This window comes from Schistocerca piceifrons, chromosome 1, assembly GCF_021461385.2.
Source record: "Schistocerca piceifrons isolate TAMUIC-IGC-003096 chromosome 1, iqSchPice1.1, whole genome shotgun sequence".
NCBI lineage: Eukaryota > Metazoa > Arthropoda > Insecta > Orthoptera > Acrididae > Schistocerca > Schistocerca piceifrons.
Genome location: NC_060138.1, coordinates 292,340,368 through 292,366,902, shown reverse-complemented (window position 1 = coordinate 292,366,902; position 26,535 = coordinate 292,340,368). Strand labels below are relative to the sequence as shown.

Sequence of the window (26,535 nt, the reverse complement as noted above, 5' to 3'; positions counted from 1 at the left end):
GTCAGCAGTGCGCAAGTAGCAGCATTACTGCATTTACTAGGCAATCTTGTATTTTAATAACCGTTTAAATTTTGTGTCGATTTGTTTGTGCTCTCTGTAGATTAGTTCAGACGTTCTTTGCACAACAGTTTTTAGCATGGATAGGGACTGCAACTGCTGTGTTCGGATGCAGGCTGAGTTGGCATCCCTTCGCTCCCAGCTTCAGGCAGTGTTGGCTTCGGTCACACAGCTTGAGGCTATTGCCAATGGGCATCACTGTGGGAGTCCGGATGGGGGTTTGTCGGGGACAGCCAGCTCGTCCCACGCATCCCCCGATCGGACTACGACTGTGGCTGCCCGGGATACTGCCCACATTGAGGCTGATCCCTCACCTATGATAGAGTGGGAGGTCATCTCGAGGTGTGGCAGGGGGCGCAAGACATTCCAGAGGGCTGAACGGAAGGTCTCTCCAGTTTGTCTGACGAACCGGTTTCAGGCTCTGTCTCCGGCTGATACTGATGTTCGGCCGGAGATGGCTGCTTGTCCTGTTCCAGAGGTTGCCCCTCAGTCTGCAAGATCCGGGCAGTCGCAGAGGGTGGGCTTACTGGTAGTTGGGAGCTCCAACGTCAGGCGCGTAATGGGGCCCCTTAGGGATACGGCAGCAAGAGAGGGGAAGAAAACCAATGTGCACTCCGTGTGCATACCGGGGGCAGTCATTCCAGATGTGGAAAGGGTCCTTCCGGATGCCATGAAGGGTACAGGGTGCACCCATCTGCAGGTGGATCGGAGGAAATCCTCTCTGGCTACCGGCGGCTATCTGATTTGGTGAAGACTGCCAGTCTCGCTAGCGGGGTGAAAGCAGAGCTCACCATCTGCAGCATCGTCGACAGGACTGACTGCGGACCTTTGGTACGGAGCCTAGTGGAAGGTCTGAATCAGAGGCTGAGACGGTTCTGCGACCGTGTGGGCTGCAGATTCCTCGACTTGCGCCAGAGGGTGTTCGGGTTTCTGGTTCCGCTGGATAGGTCAGGAGTCCACTACACGCAGCAAGCGGCTACACGGGTAGCAGGGGTTGTGTGGCGTGGACTGGCCGGTTTTTTAGGTTAGATGGCCTCGGGCAAGTACAGAAAGGGCAACAGCCTCAAAGGGTGCGGGGAAAAGTCAGGACATGCGGGGACCAAGCAGCAATCGGTATTGCAATTGTAAACTGTCGAAGCTGCATTGGTAAAGTACCGGAACTTCAAGCGCTGATAGAAAGCACCGAAGCTGAAATCGTTATAGGTACAGAAAGCTGGCTGAAGCCAGAGATAAATTCAGCAGAAATTTTTACAAAGGCACAGACGGTGTTTAGAGAGGATAGATTGCATGCAACCGGTGGTGGCGTGTTTGTCGCTGTTAGTAGTAGTTTATCCTGTAGTGTAGCAGAAGTGGATAGTTCCTGTGAAATATTATGGGTGGAGGTTACACTCAACAACCGAGCTAGGTTAATAATTGGCTCCTTTTACCGACCTCCCGACTCAGCTGCATTAGTTGCAGAACATCTGAGAGAAAATTTGGAATACATTGCACATAAATTTTCTCAGCGTATTATAGTCTTAGGTGGAGATTTCAATCTACCCGATATAGACTGGGACACTCAGATGTTTAGGACGGGTGGTAGGGACAGAGCATCGAGTGACATTATACTGAGTGCACTATCCGAAAATTACCTCGAGCAATTAAACAGAGAACCGACTCGTGGAGATAACATCTTGGACCTATTAATAACAAACAGACCCGAACTTTTCGACTCTGTAAGTGCAGAACAGGGAATCAATGATCATAAGGCCGTTGCAGCATCCCTGAATATGGAAGTTAATACCAATATAAAAAAAGGGAGGGAGGTTTATCTGTTTAGCAAGAGTAACAGAAGTCAGATTTCAGACTACCTAACAGATCAAAACGAAAATTTCTGTTCCAACACTGACAATGTTGAGTGTTTATGGAAAAAGTTTAAGGCAATTGTAAAATTCGTTTTAGACCGGTACGTGCCGAGTAAAATTGTGACAGACGGGAAAAACCCACCGTGGTTCAACAACAAAGTTAGGAAGCTACTGCGAAGGCAAAGAGAGCTTCACTCCAAGTTTAAATGCAGCCAAAACCTCTCAGACAAACAGAACCTAAACGATGTCAAAGTTAGCGTAAGGAGGGCTATGCGAGAAGCGTTCAGTGAATTCGAAAGTAAAATTCTATGTACCGGCTTAACAGAAAATCCTAGGAAGTTCTGGTCTTACGTTAAATCAGTAAGTGGCTCGAAACAGCATATCCAGACACTCCGGGATGATGATGGCATTGAAACAGAGGATGACACGCGTAAAGCTGAAATACTAAACACCTTTTTCCAAAGCTGTTTCACAGAGGAAGAGCGCACTGCAGTTCCTTCTCTAAATCCTCGCACAAACAAAAAAATGGCTGACATCGAAATAGGTGTCCAAGGAATAGAAAAGCAACTGGAAACACTCAACAGAGGAAAGTCCACTGGACCTGACGGGATACCAATTCGTTTCTACACAGAGTACGCGAAAGAACTTGCCCCCCTTCTGACAGCCGTGACCCGCAAGTCTCTAGAGGAACGGAAGGTTCCAAATGATTGGAAAAGAGCACAGGTAGTCCCAGTCTTCAAGAAGGGTCGTCAAGCAGATGCGCAAAACAATAGACCTATATCTCTGATGTCGAACTGTTGTAGAATTTTAGAACATGTTTTTTGCTCGAGTATCATGTCGTTTATGGAAACCCAGAATCTACTCTGTAGGAATCAACATGGATTCCGGAAACAGCGATCGTGTGAGACCCAACTCGCTATATTTGTTCATGAGACCCAGAAAATATTAGATACAGGCTCCCAGGTAGATGCTATTTTCCTTGACTTCCGGAAGGCGTTCGATACAGTTCCGCACTGTCGCCTGATAAACAAAGTAAGAGCCTACTGAATATCAGACCAGCTGTGTGACTGGATTGAAGAGTTTTTAGCAGACAGAACACAGCATTTTGTTTTGCTCAACAGTGTGGGATCCGTACCAGATCGGGTTGACGGAGGAGATAGAGAAGATCCAAAGAAGAGCGGCGCGTTTCGTCACAGGGTTATTTGGTAACCGTGATAGCGTTACGGAGATGTTTAGCAAACTCAAGCGGCAGACTCTGCAAGAGGGGCGCTCTGCATCGCGGTGTAGCTTGCTCGCCAGGTTTCGAGAGAGTGCGTTTCTGGATGAGGTATCGAATATATTGCTTCCCCCTACTTATACCTCCCGAGGAGATCACGAATGTAAAATTAGAGAGATTCGAGCACGCACGGAGGCTTTCAGACAGTCGTTCTTCCCGCGAACCATACGCGACTGGAACAGAAAAGGGAGGTAATGACAGTGGCACGTAAAGTGCCCTCCGCCACACACCGTTGGGTGGCTTGCGGAGTATAAATGTAGATGTAGATGTAGATTCGCTATCACTTCCTGAACAGAAATAGTAAGGCCCAGTTCTCATATTGGCCTGATGACATTCACTTCTAATGGAGATTTAGTCGGCTGCGGATAAAAGATAGGTATGGTGATATGCTATCTTGGTAAATGAACTCTTTTCTGCGCCAAAGGTTTAAAACCCGTTTTCATTTCATCTATGATTGTGAGATGTTTGTGCATCGGCTCAATAAAAGACATATGTGTTGTTACCAGCAACGAATTTAACAGGCTGAGCTTTGTGATGCTGTTGTAAAGCTACGCTAAAAGTGTCAGTAGAAACATGTGATAAATAAATATAAATTTCCTGATCACATATTTTGTTGAAGTTTTCAGAACCCTGGAGATCAAGTCGTATTTCACACCTTTAAATCAACCTCAAAAGCGGAATGGAGATACTGTCGTTGGTCATTTGCTGCTGCGGTTGGTTGTAGTCCTCGAAAGAAGTCTGGTTTTGGCTTCGGGGATTTTAAAAAAGATAATTTCCGATAGGTGTTGTAAAACACCTGGTATCGTGGGAAAGTCAGTAGCACTTTCACCATCACAACATAGTGAGGCATACCTCATGTAGAAGGGTTTTCGAAAGATCGACTTACCATCTTCAAGCAGTACGTAGTCCCCTTCTCTCACATATCGGAAGCTGGCTCCGGCGACAACAGTAGACAAGACGACGAATAGCCAGGAGCTGCAGCCACGAGTGATACATTGCATGTGTACTTACACGAACTGATGTGTCTGCAAACTCGGCAGATGGGCGAAGAAACAGAAGAGTGGGTAGAAAAAGCTTGCTACAGATATAACTTTTCATTGACATTTGAAGTGTTTTAGTACGACGAATCAGCACTGAGCCGCACAGCCGTCACTGGGTGGCACAAATCTTTTGTGTTGGCTGGAGGACGTGAATATGCACCACCAGATAAAAACAGTACATCCTTTAAAGGTTTCCAGTCAAGAGTTACTGTTGCAACAGTGCACATGAAGCACATGAAATGATTACATTTACAAATCAGTAACCACGCGATTCTGAGGTACCATGTATCGACCCATGCTGAAACACCCATCTCAATAAGTGGTGTAGTCTCAACTGGCAGCAATCCAGTTGCTGACTGTGACGTTCAGTCGATCGTACACACGTCAGATACTGTCCTGGGATACGTCAAGTCACGCCTACTCGACGTTTCACATAGTTATGCATGAATTCTTGTTCGACAAGTCGAACTAGTCACTCCTCGTCCCATCGTATCCCACACGTGCTCGACTGGAGACAAGTCTGCTGGCCAGGGAAGTCCCTGCACTTCTTGTAGAGCACGTTGGGTTTCACGGGAAGTGTGTGGACAAGCACTAACCTGTTGGAACAATACATCACCTTCCTGCTGCAAGAACGGCAGAAGAACGGGTCTAACAACATTCTGCACATATGGGGCACTGATAGCGTCCCATAGAGAAACACCACGGATGAACTAGCTTATCGCATCCCTGACCATATGGCACGAATGATGAACCCAAAGGGACAGACAAACAGCGCTTACCAGGTCTACATCATACTCGCAAACATACAGGCAGAATCTGCTTTCTTCATTGGAGACCATGCCACGCTTTTCTATCTTCCAGCGGAACCTCTAATTCCACCAGTCGGGATGTGCACATAGATGCTGTGGTGTGAGTGGAAGGCGGGCTAGAGGTTTGAGTGCCCGCAGTGCCAGTGCTAATAGCTGGCTCACAACAGCTGTGATGACATGTCTGGGTTCACAAGCCCTTTTCTCTGTGCTGTGGTAGCCGTACGACCTGGCACTGCTGCACTTACACCACGACGTTCCTGGCGGGCGTCTATGTTGCATGGACGTCCAGAAACTCGTCTACAGATGTGAGAACGATCACGTGACCACTGACAATAGCATGCTTCAACAACAAACGCAGTACATCCAAATTGAGTGACAATTCTCGCCACTCGGAAGGCAACTCCCTCACTGGGCTCTAGAAAGCACCAATGCATCTATGTGGCAGCTTTCTTTACATTTTTGCACCCACTGAGTGTTCTGGCTGTGAGCATTCCCTAACAAAAGGTAGACACAGCTGACTCTCTAGTACCTATGCCACTACGCTATCTGTTGGCAGACGATGATGAATCCATTATCAGTACACCTACTATTACCCCCCCCCCCCAAGTGCTATATGCCGTCATCGGAAAAAAATTTACGCTGCCTTTCCAAGTGTACTAATATATTTTTTTCTGGCATTGTGCTACGAACGGAATGGTCGATTATAACCAATTCGGGACAAGGGGAGCCAGGCAGCTAAGTTAAATCAGATTACATGCTAGAAATCCGCAAAGAATTCGTTTTGCGGATACTAAGGGAAGATTTGAACAACACAGTGTGTGAGCAATGTTTGTCACATATGTTCCATCAGAGGAGGAAATGAAGAGCTGTGTCTTGTCGTTATTTGCCTTTGACGAGAACTTTTAGCTGACATTGCTACGATGGTTAATGTTCTCAGAGACTAGTGTACCTTCAGGCGTATCCCAGAGAAATGTGTTAAGGCCGCAATTTTTCTCTGCCTGACCTTTGACATAGATTATGTGGTATAAGATTTTAATATGTTCCCAGGGTAAATGGTTAATTTTTTCTTCTCCCATTGATCACCCAGGCATGATTTCATGTTTCATCAGCTTAGATTTTGTGTTGTTACATTATATGTATTTTAATCATTAAATGCCTTGAGGCATACATCCTTTGGTCTTCTGTGTGAAAGTGTGAATGCAAATGAGGGAGGGAGTAGTGATGTGGCTGGAAATTAATTTTATTTTGTTGCATGATTTAAAAAAAGTGTTCGTCTCCAATTAGTCTAGTAAAGGCGGTGATGACATCGCTACGTACCAGAACCGACAACACACTTCTTGTCTGAATACATAAACGATTTTAGTTATAATCATTAAATGTTTCCCAATGCCGCTGGAGTGTGTCGTCGGTCAGTGACAATAAGAGAATATAGTAAGACTTGGAGAGATAGTCTGCTTGGCATGTTGAATGACAGCTTCCTCTAAATATGGAAAAATGTAAGGTAATACAGATGAGTACGGAAAAAATCATGTAACGTTCGTATGAAGTATTAGTGGGGTGCTGTTTAACTAAATCAAATCGATAAAATATCAATGGGAGATGTCTGGTCCCTCACATTACAGGTCGGACGTTACTCTCACGTTCATCACTTTGCTCACATGAGGACAGTATTTTGGCATAGAAAACGAGCTGCAGATCAGCGTAGGGAAATGAAGAAATCACCAGCGGCTGCCTTCTGGGACGAAGGTACTGGAATGTCAGTAGGGCACTATGACAAATGTCTAAGACGGAAGAACGACTATGTAGAGCAGTGTCTGGAAGGAAAAGTTGCAAATAAAACATCTTTCATTTTCACTTCGGTTTCCAGTCAATTGTTGTAACAAACCTAGCCTCCCTATTTACTGAGCTCTTTAGGAAAAGTATAGCTGATGTACACTCCAGGGAAAAAAATCACAACTTCAAGAAGTTGTGAGAGACAAAAGGAAAGTAGGTAGGCCTTTATCTATATCTAAAAGATGATGTCTATTCAAATATAGCGCCAGTCGCTTAAGAGTGGTGCTAGTAGCACCACTACGAGGATGCAAATCTGGTTTTCTCTAAATATACGCTGTAACGGTCGTAGGCCTTAGTTACGTTTGAGACTGGGTGGGGTGAGTTGATGCTATTTTACAAAATGCATAACACTGTCTATGATAATGTTATTTATTCTGCTGCCGGTTTCGTTATTAAACCATCATCAGCGGCAGCTATATAACAAACAAAATTGGACAATCTGACAATGCCAAACGAAATAAGATAAAACAGGTAAAACCGTTAAATCAATCGAAATACAAAAATTATCGCAGATATACCACATGTCGTACATGCTTTGACATGTGTTACTGAGAACCGTAATTGCCAATAAAAATGAAAAATTGTGACAAGATTAAAGTTTAATTGCACATTGGCAGAAGGACAAAGATGACAGTCTTGACCAAATCCTATGAAGTTGGTATTAAACACTTCTGCGATAATTAGTTTACAAAAGAGAAGAGTTAACAGTTCTACACTTGCTTGGTAATACATAAAAACATTGATGAAATAAATATAAAGTAAAAGAATACCTGGACTGACGAATGTCAGAATATACAATTTTTTACAATCCAGTGAAAAATGTAAGCACATAAATTACAAGCTACAGGGTAGTCCATGAAATTACAACCAGACAAACCAAATTTGACAAAAATATGCATTAAAGTGAACTGATATGAAGGAAATACAATTTTAAGAGTGAAGGAACATACAAAAGACATGCAGAATATGTAGATGAGAAAAATCTAAAATTTTATGCTTATGTCACAATCTGCCCATTTTTTTGTGATGATGTATGGTATACATCCAAACTATTAACATTAGTTATGAGACGATGTCATCCAAAGTTTGCACACTCACAAAACGTATTTGAAATTCAATTTATCGTATGTATAAAAATTAATAAACAGATATGGTACAATACAAAGTCAAAGTAAAACATACGTGTTCAATACACCTAAACAGTTGCACATTAGTTACGAGAATATGTCATCCAACGTCACACAATCACAAAATGTTGTAACTTAAATTCCATAGAGAGATTCCAAATGTCAAAGTAAAACATGTATGCCAAAAAACCCTGTAAGTTAAAAAACAGGAAAGTGGGTAATGACGAGGGTAAATGGGGGGGAGACACAGTTGAAATAAAAAGGGAGGGCTTAATTGAAAATAGTTGTAGTTTAAGAAGATTCACTCAAATATTTGAAACTCTGTGTGAAATTATTTCAGAAACTTTCAGTTTAAGTTCCACCTGCTCATTGAGATCTTTTTCTGGATGAATAATCCTACTTTCAAAAATCTCTGTTTCTTGTAGAAGGTTTGTAATCATATCTTTTTCAGTTGTATGCAACTTTTCCATCTGATCAGTAATTCTATCCAGTGTATGACTGTGTCATCTTAAATGTGAATTTAATTCAGAGATACTACTTGGACAGGAATGTTAATTAAATTTAATTCTTAATTTCCTTGCTGTTTGGCTAATACACATTTTGTCACATTGCATTATATTCAGTTCTCCAAAGTGAATTCTGGTCTACCTAACTTCTCTTTAGCTTTGAGTTTTTAAATGTAGTTTCTGTACTAAATTGGGGTTATAACCATTTTTGGTTGCAATATATTTTACAATATTTAGTTCTTTATTTATGTTTTCATCAGACAATGGCAATCTTTGAACTCGTTCCAGCATAGAGTTGAACAAGGCATATTCGTCTGTAATTGGGTGACATGGCTGGATAATATTACATCTGTGGTTGTAGGGTTTCTATGTAAGTTAAACTGATATCTAAGATTATGTTTCCACTCTGAAATCTAAATAAGTTATGCCAATGTAGTCTTCAGTTTGTACTGTGAACTGTAAGGATAACCTTCTGTCTTGGAAAAAAATTTGTCTAACAAACTCAATAGATTCTTCAACTGGTACATTAGTACATCAGTTAACCACATCAAAATAACATGGCGCTTTTGAGGGAAATCAATATTTTTCAATGATCTATTAAATGTCTGGCACTCTTAATACTTTTTGTTGTAATGCATAGTTATTGTTGATGATATAATTAAGCTTCTCAGAAATTAAATATACTGGGCTTTCAATAAAATTAACAATTGGTCTTAATGGAATACTATTTTTATGTGTCTTGGGTTGACATCAAAGCTTTGGTGATTTGGGGTTCATTACCAGAACTCTCTTTTTATGTTTTTCAGAAAACAGAAATTGAATATTATTCATTTTATGTTTGAAGGGTCTTCCGAGAAAGTACAAGTATGTGAGATCACCATCTAATCTCACAATGTTATTAGCTTCAAAGAATTCATATGTTTTGCTAATGTAATCATCTGTATAAATGACAACAAGAGAATTTCGTTTATAAGCTCTCAGAGCTAAATCCCAGTTTTCTGTTAGCTTAGAATTAATCTTTTTTACCACATGATATTCAAAATTATTAGTTTTAGACCTCTTATTTTTCCTTATGCGATGCTGTATGAATTTAGCCACCTTCCTACAAATAAAGTTTTTATGAGCAAGGGAACTCTCAGTTTTGTCTGTTGACACCTTTGTAACAACTATAAGTCTCTACAGTTCCTTGTCACTACCGGAGAACACAAATTATACTAAGACCTTTTTTGAGTATACGGAGCTCCTCATTGGGAAACATAGCATCAATTATATTTACCAACCATCATAAAATTTAAAATCAGGGTCAGTACTTCTAAGACCAGGCAACTGTTTTAAACTAAGACTGTCAATTTTCTGTTATGGCTCTCTATAAAAGACTGACTCTCTAACTTAAGAAATTCATCCACAACTTCAAAGACAATGTCAGTGTATAAAATATTCAAAATTTTCCCCAGAAACAACTGTGCCATGTTAAGTTTTTTGTTGAAAGTAGATTTCCATTTATATTTGGCTTTCAACTCGTCTTTCAACCACTTATTCTCGTAATATTCTCTTAACTTCTTAGTAACCCCATTCCTAAACTTAATTTTAGCTTGGGCGAGTAATGCATGAAGTAATACATCGTCTTATGAAACTGATTACAGCGACACACTTTATAAGTGTTACCTTTGTACGTTGATAATCCAAGGTCGCCTGTTTTGCTGTGTGTGGTATCGAACTCAAAATCTTGCTTTGGCGTTTGTCAGTAGCACGTACGAGTTTTACAAAATGTATAACAATGTGCAGTCTGTAACAAATTATATTTATTCTGCTACCGAGTTCGGTTTTGAAACGAAAAAGGACAAAACAGAAAAAACCGTTAAATCAGTCGAGATACTCAATAAAAGGTATTGCAGATGTATCATATGTCACTGATGCTTTGACATATGTTACCAATGAAAACCATATTTGCCAATAAAAATGATAAACTGTGACAAGATTAAAGTTTGATGCTATATTGACAGAACGACAACATATTACGTGTAGCAATACAAGTTCAAGAGTTTCAAAGATGACAGTCTTTATCAAACCTGACTGAGTTTCAACGAGGTCTTGTAACAGGACTACTAGAACCTGGCTGTTCCTTCTGCGATAATGCAAAAAGATATGGCAGGAGTGGAGCCACTGTACATGCCCGCTGTCAGCGGTGATCACGAGAATGTGGTGGTGCTAGAAGACCAAGCTTCGAACGGCCACGTCGCGCTACCGAGAGGGAAGACTATCCTGTTCGGCGTATGGGTCTGAGGCATCGTCCTGCATCTGCAGCAGCAGTTGGCACCAAAGTGACAAAATGAAGTGTTATAAATCGGTTAGTTTAAGGGCGGCTCCGAGCTACACGCCCAGTACAGTGAGCCCAAATCACGATCATTTGCGACTTCGGTGACATCAAGCTGGAGCTCATTGGAAGGCAGGTTGGAGGAGTGTTGTAGTTTCTGATGAAAACTGGTTCTGTCTCGACGCCAATGAAGGCCGTGTGTTGGTTAGAAGGCGGTCAGTTGGGGGTCTGCAATCAATCTGTCTGCGTGCTACACACACTGATGCTACACCTGGATTTAGTGTCTGAGAATCGATTTCTTATGACGGAAGGAGCACTCTCGTGGTTATAACAGGCATCATGATTGCAAAGCTGGACGTCAGTCTGGTGGTTCGATCTGTTTTGCTGCCATTCATGAACAGAATTCCAGGCAGTGTTTTACAACACGATAACGTTCGACAACATATCGCTACTCTAATCTAACTTGCTCTACAGATTGTCGGCATGTTACCTTGGCCTGCTCGAGCACAACAACTGTCTTCAATCTAGTACATGTGAGACATCATCGGGTGACAGCTCCAGCACCATCTACAACCAGTATTAACCATCTTTTTATTGACGGACCACCTGCAACAGGCATCGAACTCCAACCCATTAACTGACATCGACCACATGTGAAACACTATGTATGCACGTCTGTATGCTTGCATTCCACATTCTGGCTGTTACAACGTTTATCAATGTACCAGCCTTTCATATTTTCAGTGTCTCATATATCTCATACATTACCCTGTTACATTGTAGTCTTAATCACTTAAAAATGTTGCCTTGGCAAATGTGTTCCCGAAATTTCCCTACTACACATTAATTATTGTTTGATGTTGCGACTTTTTCCTCAGTGTATAATGGATGTGACTGTAAAACACTTGTATGATCCATTCTTGATTACTCCTGTCCCCCTCCCCCCCCCCTCCCAAAGAGGATTAAAGAGGTGTTCTGCTCAATTTCTTAGCGGCAGGTTAGATCAACACGCAACTATTATGGAAATGACATGTGGTACGTGTCCTCCATAGTTCAGTAGTCAGCCACTGTGACTGCTTTGCGGATGGTCTGGGTTCGATTCTCGGTATGTCCAGGGATTTTTCTGTGGTGGGAGGACTGAAGCAGGATCCACTCAGCCTCGTGATGCTAGCTGAGGAACTCATTGAATGGGAAGTCTTGGCTCCAATGTCGGGTAAGCTGACACGGAGAGAAGGCTGTGCTGATCCCATGCCCCTACATACCCGTTGGCAGAGGATTACATGGCTGCTAGTCTATACTAAATGGTCAAGTAGGGGCAGCTGACACAGCTTCAGCCTGTATGGAAGCTTCATCCTATGAAATTTGCGCCAATACGAAACTCTCTGAAATTTGCACCCAGTCTTCCAGGGAATTATCTATTCTGTAAGTTTTACCTACGCATCGAGAATCCTCGACCACCGGTAACGCTCCCTGTGAGTATCGGTCCACCTGTACTTCAAACGTCCTTGTCCACCCCTGTGGGCAGCTTGAACAGTCACGTTTAGTAAGGCTCCAATTTTTTAATGAGTATCAATGTGAAGTATCAAAACGGAGTTAGCCTGGCTTAGGCAGGAATGTGGCAAGGATAACACTGAAGAGCAAATGGAAGTGATGAACAAAACACAAAAAACAGACTACTCGACGTTTCAGAAGAACTGGAGATGTACGTTGCAAAAAGGAAGGAGACAGGCTGACTGTTGAAAGAAGAAAACTAACTTGTCAGTAATACTTGTTTTAAAATTAATTATCGATTGCTTGGCTTATCCGCTGGCTGGTTAGCGCCGTGAGTTAATGTGCCGCTCTGCCCAAACCGCGATGACGCCGCCGTGCAAATGAGCAGCGACATAAACATCCTGCTGCCGGGAAAAGAGCGCTACCTATGGTCGACATAACTACCTACCGTATATATGGTTGGTTCGTCTCGGTAACTGTGGGGTCAGCGTGGTAGTTTGCTACCCAAAAGGGCCAGAGTTCAATGCCCAGCCCAAATGGAAATTTTTCTCTGCTCTTGGACTGAGAGTTACGTTTTCCTTATCTTCGTACCGTCATCAATGGCATGAAAATAGCATAACAAGTCTAAGCATATACGAGGTGTGATCACAAGGTAACGGTAATTCTCGTTGTTATTAACGAATCTCTATTTATTCATTACCTTTGACCCCTTCAGAGAACTGCCACTTAGATAAAACGCACTTGTACTAGCGCTTCTTTCAGTCTCGGAAACACTCCTGGAGCTCACTTTCCGTTGTAGTGTTAAGCTGCTTCAGTGATTCTGTTTTTACGTAATCAGTGATGGCAAAACGACGGCCTTACAGGGTTCTTTATAGCCTCGTGAATAGAAAAAAGTCACAGGGTGACATGCGAATACTGTGAGGCAAAATAACAATTTTGTTTTTTGCCAAAAACCACGTACAAGCATTGAGCTGGAACTGGGAACAAGCATTAGCGTGACGCAATTTCTACGAGTGGTTTTGTCACAATCCTGGTCATTTTCTTCCGACTGCTTGAAGCAAAGAGCGCAAGACTTCTAGATAGTATCCTTTACTGGCCGTACGACAATAAGGCAGGAACTCATGAGACACTATCCCACTGTAATCGAAGAAATCAGTGAGAAGAGCTTTCAGGTGTGATCGAACTTGAACTTCTCGGTCTTGATTTTACAGTCAGTTTGCATTGGGACGACTGGGCCATGGTTTCGACGTAGTTCCCGTATACCCATTTTTCGTCACCCACTATAATCTTCTTTAGAAGTTCTGGTGGTTATCGACTTTAATTAGCAATTTCTGAGCCATGTCTTCTGACGTCGAGTTTGGTCGGAACTCAACAATTTCGGGACAAATTTTGCTGCTATATGTTTCACGCCCAAAACATCCAAAAATGAATTTTCATTAGTCAAAGGCTATGCCAACATCATCAGCAACCACTTTGATGATGATTTTGTGATTTTCCAGAACCATTTTCTTTACTTCTTCTACTTTGTTGTCGGTAACTCATATGCGAGGGCGTCCAGGACGGTCGTTGTCTCCAACATATTCTCGATCCTCTTCGAAATGTTTGTAAAACTCGTAAACTCTTGTTTTACTCGCAGTACATTCGCCAAAAGGCACAGTCAACGTTTCGAATGCGGTGGTGCACTTTACTCCATTTTTAAAGGAAAATTTAATGCAAATTCTTTGATCCACCTTTTTCGAAATAAAAAATTCGCCGAGATGTCAAAACACGTATAACCATTGACTGTCAACAACAAACTAAATACTCAAAATATCCGAAAATGAAAACACACGTCAGGAACATGTGCAACAGCAAGATGAAAAAATTTTGAAAATCAGATGTATAAAACCCGTTAACTTAAAATAAATCCCGTTACTTTTTGATCACATCTCGAATAACTTCGTACTATAGCTTCTTACTTGGCCCTAATGAATGTTACGAAATGTTGGCTCACTCTATGGTATCTTCCAGTGTTGAGATGGCTGTGTGGACACTTCCCGAAAGCCAGTTGAAAAAAATACGCACTGATTTTAGTTGATTTAACGTTTAAACATTTTCTTTCATTTATGAACTGTTCTGTGTCCTAATATGAAAAATCATACTAAGCAGTGCCACCTTAATTATTTTTATTTTGTTTTTCATTCCTTAACTTATTGTATGATGCATACTCCGTCCTGTTAAACCGTATCTTGCTTAACATACAAGTTTTAATGTTCATATATCTTCCACTTACCAGTGTATTGACTTTGATACACAGTTAAATTTAGAAGGAAAACAGTTTTCATATTCTGACGTGACACATAGATAACACGCGTATTTAGTGCTTGGAGTGGGCGGTAAAGCTATGTGCAGTCCATAAACACGACGTACTGCAGGGACGCATTCCTGTCTGAAATTGGAGGAAAAAAAGGTACTATATACATGTGTCAATTTCCAGACATAGACAATGTGCGTGCAACGACAACAAATCGTCCTGAAACATAGTACAGAGTTGTATCACATCCACGTCACAACAGTTAATCCAAGTGCCCTCCATGGTAAGCAATGTATGCGCACCATGGATTGCCGCGCGTTCCGGCCTCTCTCTTAACAGTGTCACAAGCGTCGTGAACAAGCTGTTGGAGGGTCTACATATCAGTTCAAATGGTTCAAATGGCTCTGACATCTATGGGACTCAACATCTGAGGTCATCAGTCCCCTAGAACTTAGAACTATTTAAACCTAACTAACATAAGGACATCACACACATCCGTGCCCGAGGCAGGATTCGAACCTGCGACCGTAGCAGTCTCGCGGTTACGGACTGAAGCGCCTAGAACCGCTCGGCCACCACGGCCGGCACATACCAGTAACTGGTTCATCATGTACAACGCTTTTCAGGTGCCGACAGAGGTAAAAATCTAGTGACTTTAAGTCCGGTGATCTATCAGGTCGCGATACAGGGCCTTTGCGTCCTATCCAACTAAAGCGGTAGTCGGGTGGCGCTCCTTCATGCAGAAACCACATGACCTTTTGTACTGTCAAAGGCACATCCTTAAGAATCTCAGGCAGGGTATTCCACAGCAAGTCTACGTGCGTTGCTCCGTTTAGGCGTTGTGGTATAAGAACCCGTACCCACACATCGTTGTTGAACCGATGCTAACGAGACGCCTCAACCATTCTTCGAGGCTTGTCTGTATCCTACCGATGACAATTATGCAGCCGACGGTGTTTGGCCGAGCGGTTCTAGGCGCTTCAGTCTGGAACCGCGCGACCGCCACGGGCATGGATGTGTGTGATGTCCTCAGGTTGGTTAGCTTTAAGTAGTTCTAATTTATAGGGGACTGATGACATCCGATGTTAAGTTACATAGTGCTCAGAGCCATTTGAACCATTTTTGAACAATTATGCAGACTGATGATGCCAGTTACTGTGAAGACTGCTTCGTTGGTGAAGAGGATTGATGACAGAAATCCCGAAATTGTTTTGGTCTGGTCCAAAAAGGACAGACAGAATCAATCCCGTAGAGAGAAATCTGCTGGTGATAATTCTTGTACTCGTGCCAAGTGATACGGATAGTAGTAGTTGTCATGCCGGATGCACATAGTGTTACTATGGTTCCCACTTGCCTGGAGTTTGTACTACGTATCTATATTCTGTCGAACATAACCCTCCAGATCTGGTGTACGCACAGTCCGCCGCCTCTTTGCACCTTCGTCTGTCTGAAAGTACCCGTCACCACACAAACGCACAAAAATGGCTTGAAAAGTTGTGTGGTGTGGTTGGTGTCTGTGAGGATACTTGTGTTGGTACAGCCGTGCTGCCTCTCAACCGTTTCCATCCGTTTGGCTGTACACAGACACCATCTCGGCTTGTCCCCGACATGAATACCGGACCATTATGCTGTATACAGTTTGCTGTGTCATTACGCAGCCTGCAGCACACAAGGAAAACACGGCACGTAGTCAGAGGAACTTTCATTCGTTAGCGCCATGTACCGTGGCTACGACGCATTTACGACAGATGATCATATGATGTTTTCTCCTCCATTTCCATTTAGGAAGCCATCCCCGTCATTTCTCGGTTTTATTAATGTTCACCCTGTACATGTGCATGCTCGTGGCTTTTTAGTTAGTCTGGAACATGACAACATATCAAATGTACATGAGACACCTCAACCGTTCCCCGTGGACTATCTGTATCCTTCCGATGACAATTATGCAGACTGATGAGCCAGTTCTTGTAACCGTATTTTACTTTATGTTTATTAAGTAAGAGAGTTATAATTTTAAATTTCATTTTTGTAATTTGGTTTCTATGTTTTCCATTGCAATATCTGATGATCCGCTCATAAGTAAATATTTTGTGACAGACAAGAAACAAAATAAATTGTGTTCACTTCAGATGGTAAAACTTTTGGCATTTCAGTTCTCGTCCGATCATCTCAATTACTTTTCACTAGTAGTTATTATGAAGTAAAACATCACATACGGGGCCTCAGCTCATCTGCCTGCTCAAAAATTTGTGAAGTTCGGACAGGAGTTGACTTCCCATTATCAGTTCTGGACGCAAATTTAAGTTGGAGCAAAAATCACTGTGTTCAGTTTACAATACGCTTTACGGAAACGGTCAGTGAACTGAAATGGGAATACCTGGAAGATAGATGTTCTTTCCCGTAAATACTTATGAGGAAGCTTAGACAATCGGTATATGCGATTCATTACAGAACTAGTGTACTGTCACAAATGTACACCTCTTGTAATGAGCACGAAGACAAATGAAATTAGGTCTTGTACGGTTACATAATCAATTTTCCCTCATTTGCGAGTGGAATAGAGAAGGCAATGACTAGCAGTGGTGCACAGTGTGTTTAACAATTTGGTGGCTTGCAGAGTATGTGTATGTGGGTATACTGGAGACAAAAGTTAGAGTTTTGCCGACAATCGTCAAACAAGACGTTAGAGTTCCACATAGGGCGAAGGGCATTCCAAGTCTGGAAAAAGGCCCTTCAAAATCCTGAAAGGTGAAAACGATACTGACTGTGTTTATCTTCCAAAAATGGAAAATTCTCTTGAAGAATTCAAGATTTGACTCTGCTAAGGATATCCAGAAGACAGTAATCGTCAAATACTGGGCATTTCCTAACTGAACCATCTATCAGGCAGTAAATAGAGGTAGAATATTGCGTACATAGAAACTGATCTTATTTTGAGTAATTAAAGAATCGAAAAATCGAAATAAATATACTTTTGATTTTGATCCTGGGGACTGCACATCGTGCTTATTACGATGTACCATTACCGCAGCCTAGATTATGTCTTAGACTCCAGGTTTTCATATCACAAATGCCAATTTTCACACTATTTCAGATTCACAATGAGGGTGCCTATGCTGGACTACTGTTGCTGCGGCTGCACTCTGCAGACGGGAAGCGTTCTCATCGGCACTTTTGAACTCGTAAGTCCATAAGACTTAACATCCAACTAAAGTTCTCTAGGTATTAAAATAACTTATAACCATAGATGCCTGAAGATATATTGTTTCCCCATACAAATATTGGCCGAAGCATGCAGGATAAACGAGAAAATATCGTGAAATGCTCTCATTGTGATTCATGTAGGTACATTACCAATTTATTTTGACAGAACCTAAAGTGGTATGTATAAAATAGCTAATGAGGTCATAAAGCGTACAGACTACACAAAATTTCAAATGTTACACGTTTTGGATTTACGTCAACGTAGCAGGTTCTTTGCTACGATTTTGTTGCATTAAAATAATCTAGGCAACCTAATGGAAAGAACTTAACAGCAACCCAAGGATCCGCAAGAAGGGCCATTCTTGATGCCTTCAATACATTTCACGGTCTCTTCTCAGTGGGATATTTATCAATATGGAGTTTAAACTGGAAACAGAATTCTAGGGACCATTTTGTAGGCAAGCATGAGTTTATTGAGTGGACCAGTGAGTATGAGTTACGACTTTACCTATGATTTACGGATTTCTAGAAAGTTTTGAGTTCAATGTCAATGAACTACGAATAACTACGCTTTAGTGACAAGCCAATGATTCCGTATATATTTTCATGTACTGACTAGTCTATCAGTGAACATCAACTCGATAGAAGTGCGAGACACAAAGTTCTCTAAAAGGAATGTGTAACTTTTATTTCAGTTTCTTCTCTCGTTAATTACATGAGTTATTTGTTTAATGTTCGGTTTGAATGTTGTTAAGTTTGAGGTTAGTACTACTGATGCCAGATAGCCAACACGAACTACAGGAATCCCAACACATTTCCCTGGGGCACCATAGGCGTCTACGAAAGGGACAATAGTGGTCAGTTGCCCGCTCATGGAATCTGGTGGTCTATTTTCTCTCATAGTGGAATCGAATTTCTAACAAAGAAAATCCCATTTTACAATTTAGGTAAAACGAAAAAGAAAGAAATACTGCAAGGTCGAAAATACGTCCCCTCCATGTATGGAATCTTCTAAAACTCTACGACGTGCAATGCAGCGCCCTATGCAGGAACACAGCCATGCATTTTGCACATCTGATGACATGAGTGCACAGTAACATGACAGAGTGGAGAGACTAGAACAGACCAATCACAGAATGGCTTTGGAAGGTTTCCCACGTTAGTCCAATCATATACTGGCCCTGCGTTACACTTTCCCCAATTAACCAAAAAAATGTAGCGTAAGAAACACATTCTTTCACCTTTAATTATACCATTTCACATTAAAAAATTACAGAAATCACAAAAACAGTGTAATGGATACATTAATATGATCTGCTGTGAAGTTGTGTACACAAAAATGGTGTCATCGGAGTTAAATAAACGTTTTTCAAAGTTTTTTTCGTATTTCTCAAGTTCGAGAAGCATTAGCGTAAATTTTTGTTGGATATTTTTGTTGAAGTTCACAGGATTTTCTCAATTGTTTTGTCTTTTTTAAATTTCAGCCTTTTAACTGCCAGCGTCACTCTAACGTTACTGGTGCATGGACTAACTTTTTGTGAATATTTTCTAGCTATAATTTGTAACTCGTTAGATATCCTGAATTTAATCATATGTGAATATAATTTCAGACTGTTTAATCAAAGAGGTGGCATCTATATCCATACTGTTAATTTAAAAACATGTACCTTCATACGCTTTTGAAATATGCATACTGCTTGGGTAGCTAAGTAATTGACCTCAAAAGTGTTAAGTGAGTAACTTTCAGTTATTATAAACAAAATCATTAATTTTTCAGACTAAGCAAATCAAATATATAAAGAAAAGCTACTTTATGTTAATCTCACTAATTGACTAAATTCTTGCTGATTCCCATGCCTTGACGTCAAACACCCACAGGGGTTTTGATTGGCCAGCCTAGGTAGCATTCAGATAACGTTACAAGGGAGATAGCCCCAGCCGTAGGCTTCCGCAGCAGGGCACAAGAGGGGGCAGTCGCCCTCTGCTGGAACCTGGTGGCATGTACTTTATATTTACTACAGAATTGTTATGCAATTTTAGTACTGGTTGTCTGATATCTCATTAAATAACAGATTTAGCATTATCTCGATGGTAGAGAATGTGTGTTTAATATTATTCCTGTTCCTTCATTTTGAGAAGTATTAATTTAGCATTTTTTGTGATTTTTCCTTAGTAATCTTTTCTCAGTGTTCTAATTTTTTCTATTTCAGGTTTTTAGTTTTTGATGACAACATAACATGGTTAGTGTATGAATAAAAAATTTATTGTGAATAATTCCTTGAATACTTTAGAGTGAAAAACCACAAAAATCACATAATTTCAAATAGTTAAGTCGAAATGGTGGTTTTCGTATTCGTATCAATAACACGGAGAAATATATACTTAGATTATTATATACTGTGCTATCGAAGTATTCTACTCAAAACACAGTAAAAGAAGCCATATCAATCGCTTAAGATAAAATGTAATATAATTCCTGTCAAATTTAGTTCTTGTAGCAAACTAAGTATTCTGTCTAACTGTATTACAAATGTAAAAGTTAGTAACATTAGAATATGGCCTCCTCTTGGAAAAATTACAGCAGACGGCCACGTGGGACACACCGGACTCTCCATCCAAAAAAGCATTCTGCGTCCAGTCTAGCAAGATATCCTTAATCCAAACGAATTTTGTTCATACCCCACACGGTAGCAATTTTATTGATGAACGGTACTGCTGTACAGAGTCAAATGCAAATGCATGCTTATTCCAAGGCTCTACTTTGTACAATAGATGCATGCCAAAGATATTGCATATTAGTTATACGAATCTCCCTTGCTACTCTTCTCGTAAATGGAAGTCACCTGTTCCTTCTCCTAATCACTGAGCACAGTTTTTTGTTCAAGGGATCGTCGCTACATTGTGGTCAAGACCTAAACAGTTGCAAATCTTGTAAAATTGTTCATGGAAATATCTCAGACACCACAACCCGGATGAAAAAACGGTTACACTAAAAGTTGTTCGTCTCGAAAGGGGACATCCAGTGACACTAAACTTGACCCAACTGCCGCACCTCAAGGGGGTGGGAGAGGTCTACTTAGAAATCTAAAATAGGGACCCCCAAATCTTATTGCGGATTGGGATTCTCCGGAAAAAATACACTCCTGGAAATGGAAAAAAGAACACATTGACACCGGTGTGTCAGACCCACCATACTTGCTCCGGACACTGCGAGAGGGCTGTACAAGCAATGATCACACGCACGGCACAGCGGACACACCAGGAACCGCGGTGTTGGCCGTCGAATGGCGCTAGCTGCGCAGCATTTGTGCACCGCCGCCGTCAGTGTCAGCCAGTTTGCCGTGGCATACGGAGCTCCATCGCAGTCTTTAACACTGGTAGCATGCCGCGACAGCGTGGACGTGAACCGTATGTGCAGTTGACGGACTTTGAGCGAGGGCGTATAGTGGGCATGCAGGAGGCCGGGTGGACGTACCGCCGAATTGCTCAACACATGGGGCGTGAGGTCTCCACAGTACATCGATGTTGTCGCCAGTGGTCGGCGGAAGGTACACGTGCCCGTCGACCTGGGACCGGACCGCAGCGACGCACGGATGCACGCCAAGACCGTAGGATCCTACGCAGTGCCGTAGGGGACCACACCGCCACTTCCCAGCAAATTAGGGACACTGTTGCTCCTGGGGTATCGGCGAGGACCATTCGCAACCGTTTCCATGACGCTGGGCTACGGTCCCGCACACCGTTAGGCCGTCTTCCGCTCACGCCCCAACATCGTGCAGCCCGCCTCCAGTGGTGTCGCGACAGGCGTGAATGGAGGGACGAATGGAGACGTGTCGTCTTCAGCGATGAGAGTCGCTTCTGCCTTGGTGCCAATGATGGTCGTTTGCGTGTTTGGCGCCGTGCAGGTGAGCGCCACAATCAGGACTGCATACGACCGAGGCACACAGGGCCAACACCCGGCATCATGGTGTGGGGAGCGATCTCCTACACTGGCCGTACACCACTGGTGATCGTCGAGGGGACACTGAATAGTGCACGGTACATCCAAACCGTCATCGAACCCATCGTTCTACCATTCCTAGACCGGCAAGGGAACTTGCTGTTCCAACGGGACAATGCACGTCCGCATGTACCCCGTGCCACCCAACGTGCTCTAGAAGGTGTAAGTCAACTACCCTGGCCAGCAAGATCTCCGGATCTGTCCCCCATTGAGCATGTTTGGGACTGGATGAAGCGTCGTCTCACGCGGTCTGCACGTCCAGCACGAACGCTGGTCCAACTGAGGCACCAGGTGGAAATGGAATGGCAAGCCGTTCCACAGGACTACATCCAGCATCTCTACGATCGTCTCCATGGGAGAATAGCAGCCTGCATTGCTGCGAAAGGTGGATATACACTGTACTAGTGCCGACATTCTGCATGCTCTGTTGCCTGTGTCTATGTGCCTGTGGTTCTGTCAGTGTGATCATGTGATGTATCTGACCCCAGGAATGTGTCAATAAAGTTTCCCCTTCCTGGGACAATGAATTCACGGTGTTCTTATTTCAATTTCCAGGAGTGTATATTTAAGTGTCTATGGAACAATTTTGTCGTTGCTTGATAGATGGCGCTTTACCTGACACTAATCAAAATGCGTAACAAACCATTGAAAAGTGCTAGGTAAATGTTCGATACGTTAATCATTGTCTGAGATACATTTTGTACCATTCAAATAACCGTCTGAGACGAACGAACGGCGAACATGGATGGCTGTCCGTGATCAGACTCTCGCAGTAGATGGAACACGCTGAGGTGCAACGATGTAGTTCCATTGTGTCTAGCACAATTGTGACCCTACCGCGAACGACGGTCAAGGAACCGGCGGGCACAGTTCACTTTTCGTCAAATATTCGGACCGCAAAACTCTTTTCTTACGTGAGCAGCCAGGACGACGATAACAGAGACAGTAGATATCACTGCTTCGTATTTTGCTTCTAGTAGGCTTGTAGGAGAAGCTCGTCGATGGTATGCGAACGTGTTCCCTGAGAGGAATATTCATTTTGCGACGACATTTTGCAGTCTTATCCAACTGTTTATTGCCATGTGGAAACGCTCAAAACACACGAACTATCCGATCGCGGATTGCGACGAACGGATGTGCAGCAAAGGATGTGTTAGCTGTAACTGCTGCATATCCTCACATTATTTCGCGGTAAATCGCATGTGGTACGGGAATTTCTCGACGAAGCGTTCTGCGCATACTGTATGAACACAAGCACCACCCGTATCGCCTGTCGTTGCGTCAAGCCCTATGTGGGGGCGACTTTCACCGCCACTTGAAATTTTGCAATTGGATGCAACAACAATTATCAGCCAATGATGATTTTTCATTCACAGATACTTTCCTCTGACGAATCGTCGTCAGGTAAATGCTTTGCTGGGCCGGGGGAGAATCTCCACCGGTTAAGGCAAGTCAAATTTCAATGACCGTGTAGTATCAGTGTTTCATGCGGTGTGTTACGTAATATACTATATAACAATTGGCCCACACTTCATAGACGGTATTGTGAAATGTCGAACACATGACGACATTTTAGTCAATGTGGAGCTGGTATCGATACAGATATCATTGGTGATCTTGCAGCTCTCGAAGAATGGAGTTGTCAACAGTAAGAGGTCTAGATTTCATTATAACTTTTAGTCAATATTTTGCCAATACTACTGAAAGATATCCTACTTCAAACGAGAATGGATACATGGTTTCAACGCTATGGCTGTCCAGCGCACTAGTCATAGATATCTCGTGAAGCTCTGAATAGACACCATCCTGATCAATGCACTGGGCAAGGAGGTCTTCGTTAGTGGCCTACGTGTTCACCCGATTTAATGCCTCCAGATTTTTTCCTGTCGGAACACTATAAGAGAAATCTTACATTGTCGTAGCGACATCCCTTGCAAATATGCGGCAGCATATTATCTCTGAGTGTGCAAACATTAGTGAAGAGACCCTTAGAGATGTAGGATTGTCTTTCAGAGATACGATTCCAAAATATTTAATAGCAAACAGGAACCATTTCGAACATTTGCTTCAGTAAAACATGACTATTTGTGAAAGGCAAGGGGATGCACCTAAGACAAGACCTCAAAGATGAGAGGCAAGTGGACTCTCCTAAAATGAGCAGCCAGTGGTGAGAGGCAAGGGGACTGACCTAAAGCAAGCAGCCAGTGGTGAGAGGCTAGAGGACTTACCTAAAACAGACACCCCAGTGGTGAGAGTCATGGACACTCACATTAAAAAACCATCCCGAAGCGAACGAAACACTACAATATCCACGTCGTTGTTCCTGGGTAACGGTAAATGTAGTTATTACTGGATTGATTAACAAACCAATGATGTGTTCCAATCGCTTTCCACTTCGGCGCCATCTATGTATGTAATTACACCAATAATGTGGACACCGTAATGAGTTATGGTCTGGAGAATCACGTTGGTTTCCTATAAAACACCGGTGTCGCATTACAGAATGTAAGAATACCGCCCTTCTACAGTCCTGGATTGCTAATGTGTTGGGTAATATTCTGAAACACTATGATATTTCAAAGGATTGTAACCCTTTTCGAAATGGTCGATTACAGCGCCATCTATTACGCAACAATAATTTTCTCCCTACGAAGTTATGTATTTTTTCCAGAGAATCCATATCCCCAACAGAAATTGGTGGTTCCTACTGAATATTTCGAAGCTCACCTCTCTCCCACCCCATAAGAGTGCATCAGGATGGTCGAATGTAGTGTCATTATATGTCCCCCTTCGAGATGAACAGCTGCTATTAAAATGCTTTTTGTTATTCGATGTGTAATTTCCACATGTTTCCCAAAATAATTTTAACTGCCATGTCCTGTATGTGTGTCACTCACTTTGAAGTGGTGCGAGAATTAAACTGTGACAGTGCAGTATTTTTCTTTTTTTTGGTTTCTTTTTTGCAAAGAATAAATTGAAAAGTGAGTTCAGCGTTTCTACTTTTGATTTTCTACCCCCAGTTTCAATTCCTGTGCTATTCATGTGTCTCGTTACTAATTTGGTGCCACCTGAAGCCTTTACATATGACCATAAAACCTCGGGGTTTAGTGATCTTTCGATAAAATTAGGGTTCAGCAGTGATTAAAGACTACAGGCACAGCACTCTTGCTTGGCAAATTCGGTTCATTCATCACCTAACTATGGTTTGCTGTAAACCCATTATGCAATTTTCACTCTTTCTGTAGAAGTTTCTTTACATTGGTTGTGTACTACGGTTGGTCCTAACCATCATGAACTGTTCTACTCCGTGCATATCTATCCATCATATGTTGTTGTTGTTGTGGTCGTCAGTCCTGAGACTGGTTTGATGCAGCTTTCCATGCTACTCTATCCTGTGCAAGCCTCTTCATCTCCAACTACCTACTGCATCCTACATCCTTCTGAATCTGCTTAGTGTATTCATCTCTTGGTCTACCTCTACGATTTTTACCCTTCACGCTGCCCTCCACTACTAAACTGGTGATCCCTTGATGCCTCAGAACATGTCCTAGCAACCGATCCCTTCTTCTAGACAAGTTGTGCCACAAACTTCTCTTCACCCCAATTCTATTCAATACCTCCTCATTAGATATGTGATCTGCCCATCTAATCTTCAGCATTCTTCTGTAGCACCACATTTCGAAAGCTTCTATTCTCTTCTTGTCCAAACTATTTATCGTCCATGTTTCACTCCCGTACATGGCTACACTCCATACAAATACTTTTTGAAATGACTTCCTGACACTTAAATCTATACTCGATGTTAACAAATTTCTCTTCTTCAGAAACGCTTTCCTTGCCATTGCCAGTCTACATTTTATATCCTCTCTGCTCCCCAAATAGCAAAACTCCTCTCATTTCCTAATCTAATACCCTCAGCATCACCCGACTTAATTCGACTACATTCCATTATCCTCGTTTTGATTTTGTTCATGTTCATCTTATATCCTCCTTTCAAGACACTATCCATTCCGTTCAACTACTCTCCCAAGTCCTTTGCTGTCTCTGACAGAATTACAGTGTCATCGGCGAACCTCAAAGTTTTTATTTCTTCTCCATGAATTTCAATACCTACTCCGAATTTTTCTTTTGTTTCCTTCACTGCTTGCTCAATATACAGATTGAATAACATCGGGGAGAGGCTACAACCCAGTCTCACTCCCTCCCCAACTACTGATTCCCTTTCATGCCCCTCGACTCTTATAACTGCCATTTGGTTTCTGTAGAAGTTGTAAATGGCCTTTCGCTCCCTGTATTTTACCCCTGCCACCTTCAGAATTTGAAAGAGTGTATTCCAGTCAACATTGGCAAAAGCTTTCTCTAAGTCTAGAAATGCTAGAAATGTAGGTTTGCCTTTCCTTAATCTAGCTTCTAAGATAAGTCGTAAGGTCAGTATTGCCTCACGTGTTCCAACATTTCTACGGAATCCAAAGTGATCTTCCCCAAGGTCGGCTTCTACTAGTTTTTCCATTCGTCTGTAAAGAATTCGCGTTAGTGTTTTGCAGCTGTGGTTTATTAAACTGATAGTTGTAATTTTCACATCTGTCAACACCTGCTTTCTTTGGGATTGGAATTATTATATTCTTCTTTCGCCTATCTCATACATCTTGCTCACCACATGGTAGGATTTTGTCAATCCATCATATGGCCAACCAATTTTTTTCAACTTGAACCTCATTTGCTCTAGATGCCAGGTGGGAAG

General features: G+C 42.2%; 1 protein-coding gene across 1 annotated transcript in view; it reads left to right on the top strand.

Moving 5' to 3' along the window:
* The window catches only part of LOC124794370, a 117,511-nt gene that overhangs the window by 24,716 nt on the left and 66,260 nt on the right, over window positions 1-26,535 (top strand). Inside the window, exon 2 of the mRNA XM_047258090.1 lies at window positions 17,685-17,772. Coding sequence (XP_047114046.1) covers window positions 17,692-17,772 — 81 coding nt within the window. The 5' untranslated portion in view covers window positions 17,685-17,691. The remainder of the gene's footprint in view (window positions 1-17,684; window positions 17,773-26,535) is intronic.